At 46.0% G+C, this 2,485-nt stretch overlaps 1 protein-coding gene across 1 annotated transcript in view; it reads right to left on the reverse strand.

The window, feature by feature from the left end:
• asap1a (ArfGAP with SH3 domain, ankyrin repeat and PH domain 1a) overlaps positions 1-2,160 on the reverse strand; it is a 28,594-nt gene extending 26,434 nt beyond the window's left edge. Inside the window, exon 1 of the mRNA XM_046051180.1 lies at positions 1,785-2,160. Coding sequence (XP_045907136.1) covers positions 1,785-1,913 — 129 coding nt within the window. The 5' untranslated portion in view covers positions 1,914-2,160. The remainder of the gene's footprint in view (positions 1-1,784) is intronic.
• Between the last annotated feature and the right edge of the window lie 325 nt (positions 2,161-2,485).

Below are 2,485 nucleotides of genomic sequence, written 5' to 3' on the forward strand. Positions count from 1 at the left end.
TGTTACTGTGTGTTACCGAGTGTTACCGTGTGTTACCGTGTGTTACCGTGTGTTACCGAGTGTTACCGTGTGTTACTATGTGTGTTACTGTGTGTTACTGAGTGTTAGTGAGTGTTAATGTGCGTTTCTGAATGTTACTGTGTGTTACCGTGTGTTACCGTGTGTTACAGTGTGTTACTATGTGTGTTGCTGTGTGTTACCGAGTGTTACTGAGTGTTAATGTGCGTTTCTGAATGTTACCGAGTGTTACCGAGTGTTACTGTGTGTTAATGAGTGTTACTGTGTGTTACTGAGTGTTACTGTGTGTTACTGTGTGTTACTGTGTGTGTTACTGAGTGTTACTGTGTGTTACTGTGTGTTACTGTGTGTGTTACTGAGTGTTACTTTGTGTTACTGACTGTTACTGAGTGTTACCGTGTGTTACCGTGTGTGTAACCGTGTGTTACTGTGTGTGTTACTGTGTGTGTTACTGTGTTACTGAGTGTTACTGTGTGTTACTTTGTGTTACTGTGTGTGTTACCGAGTGTTACTTTGTGTTACTGACTGTTACTGACTGTTACCGTGTGTTACCGTGTGTGTTGAAAAGCCCCTAATGAACAGAGGAAGTAGAGTTTAATTTGAAAAGCCCCTAATGAACAGAGGAAGTAGAGTTTAATTTGAAAAGCCCCTAATGAACGGAGGAAGTAGAGTTTAATTTGAAAAGCCCCTAATGAACAGAGGAAGTAGAGTTTAATGGCTTCCTGAAATATTTGACTGATGAGTTTAAAGGGTTTATAGGGGCGGCTGTTTGAGGTACTTGTACACAGTCGTGTTTTAGCTACAGTAGATGGTGGTCAGCAGCTGACCTGTCCCTTCAGGGACTCTAAATAACTAAACTAAACATTTAATCATTATTCAGATATTTGATGTAACATTTTAAAGGTAACATTTTGTATGAAAGCCTCCCTGAATATTTACACAGAGTAAAAACTCTCGGCCTTTGAAATGTTCTTAAACATTATTTGATCCAGGTCATAGTAATATGTATTGATTTTCTCTTCCTGCTGTTTCTGCCTCCGGTCTGATATTTAGATTTTATATTAATCACTGATCACAGAGATTAATTAATACTGTGACGGATATATAAAGATATAAGAATATGTTCTGCAGACAGACCGCAGCTGGCAGCAGTGCAGTCTTCAAGGTGACGTTTTCTCCTACGGACAAGCCCTTCAGCCAAACTCCATTCAGAAATCTCGCACTTCTAGGTTCTATTGTCATTCAGCTAAATAAAACACAAATACTTGTCCAGTACTGAAACGTTTCTGTGCCTCTGTGGGTCGGTGTTCCAGTCGGGGTAGGTGTCAGCCATCAGGCAGCGCGCACTTCAGGGACATGGCAACTTTCAACATCAGCTCACTTGTTTTTCCCGCAATCTCATTCTGCCCAAACTCACCGCGGAGGGCGGCAGAGAGCAGCGAAAACCCATTCAAGATTTTAATGAGGGAAAACAACGCGCATATATAAAGCACAGAACTTCAGGAGAGGACCGTTTCATTTCCAGGACAATCTCAGATGTCATGGTTTGATTGAAAGCCGCTGACACATTAAATTAGCAGAAATGTGAATGGAGTTCGCCAAATTGTTTTTTCTATCGCTCGGGTCACCGGGGAGAAATGCGCTCAGTGCGCCGAGAGAGAGGAATGAAAGGTCGGGTACAGAGTGCGGAGTGCCGCCCGGACACACAGACAGACACACAGACAGACAGGCAGACAGACAGACAGACAGACAGGCAGACAGCCCACCTCCTCCAGGATGCTGACGGTGTTCCTGCAGCTCTGCAGCCGGGTGGTGAAGCTGGACGTGGTGGGGGAGTTGTAGTCCTCGGTGGTCTCCGACAGGAACTCACACACTGAGATCTGATCCGGCATCATTGGCACCAGAATCACCCAGATAAACCCAGAGAAACGCTACGGAGTCCCGGCGGGATCAGCGACCCGCGGTGCGTTCAGGGACCTGCTGCTGTTGTGCAGATGTTTAAAAGCAGCTGGTCTCAGATCAGATGTCCTCTGAGTGTCTCTCATCAGCCCGTCTCCTCCCGATGATTCATTCCTCCTTTCTCTCCTCCTCTGACCTGCTGTCAAGTCACACACCGAGCACCACGTGACCCGGCGGGGTTTCACAATAAAAGCCCACAACGTAGCCAGTGAAAACACAGCAGAAAAACTCTGGTGGAAAATAATGTTTGAGTGAAAGTTGGGAGAAAAAAAGAACATAATTTCCCGTAACTGTGTGTCAGCATTCAACACAATCTGCCCATGAAGCTGATCAGCAAGCACTCAGTCCCACTCTGTCCTGGATCCTGGACTTCCTCACAAACAGACCCCAGTGTGTTCGGATTGGCGGACTCACCTCTTCCACTCTAGTGCTCCACACCGGGACCCCCAGGGCTGCGTGCTCCGCCCCCTCCTGTTCACGCTGTACACCACAACTGCATACATGGAGA

This window comes from Micropterus dolomieu, linkage group LG06, assembly GCF_021292245.1.
Source record: "Micropterus dolomieu isolate WLL.071019.BEF.003 ecotype Adirondacks linkage group LG06, ASM2129224v1, whole genome shotgun sequence".
NCBI lineage: Eukaryota > Metazoa > Chordata > Actinopteri > Centrarchiformes > Centrarchidae > Micropterus > Micropterus dolomieu.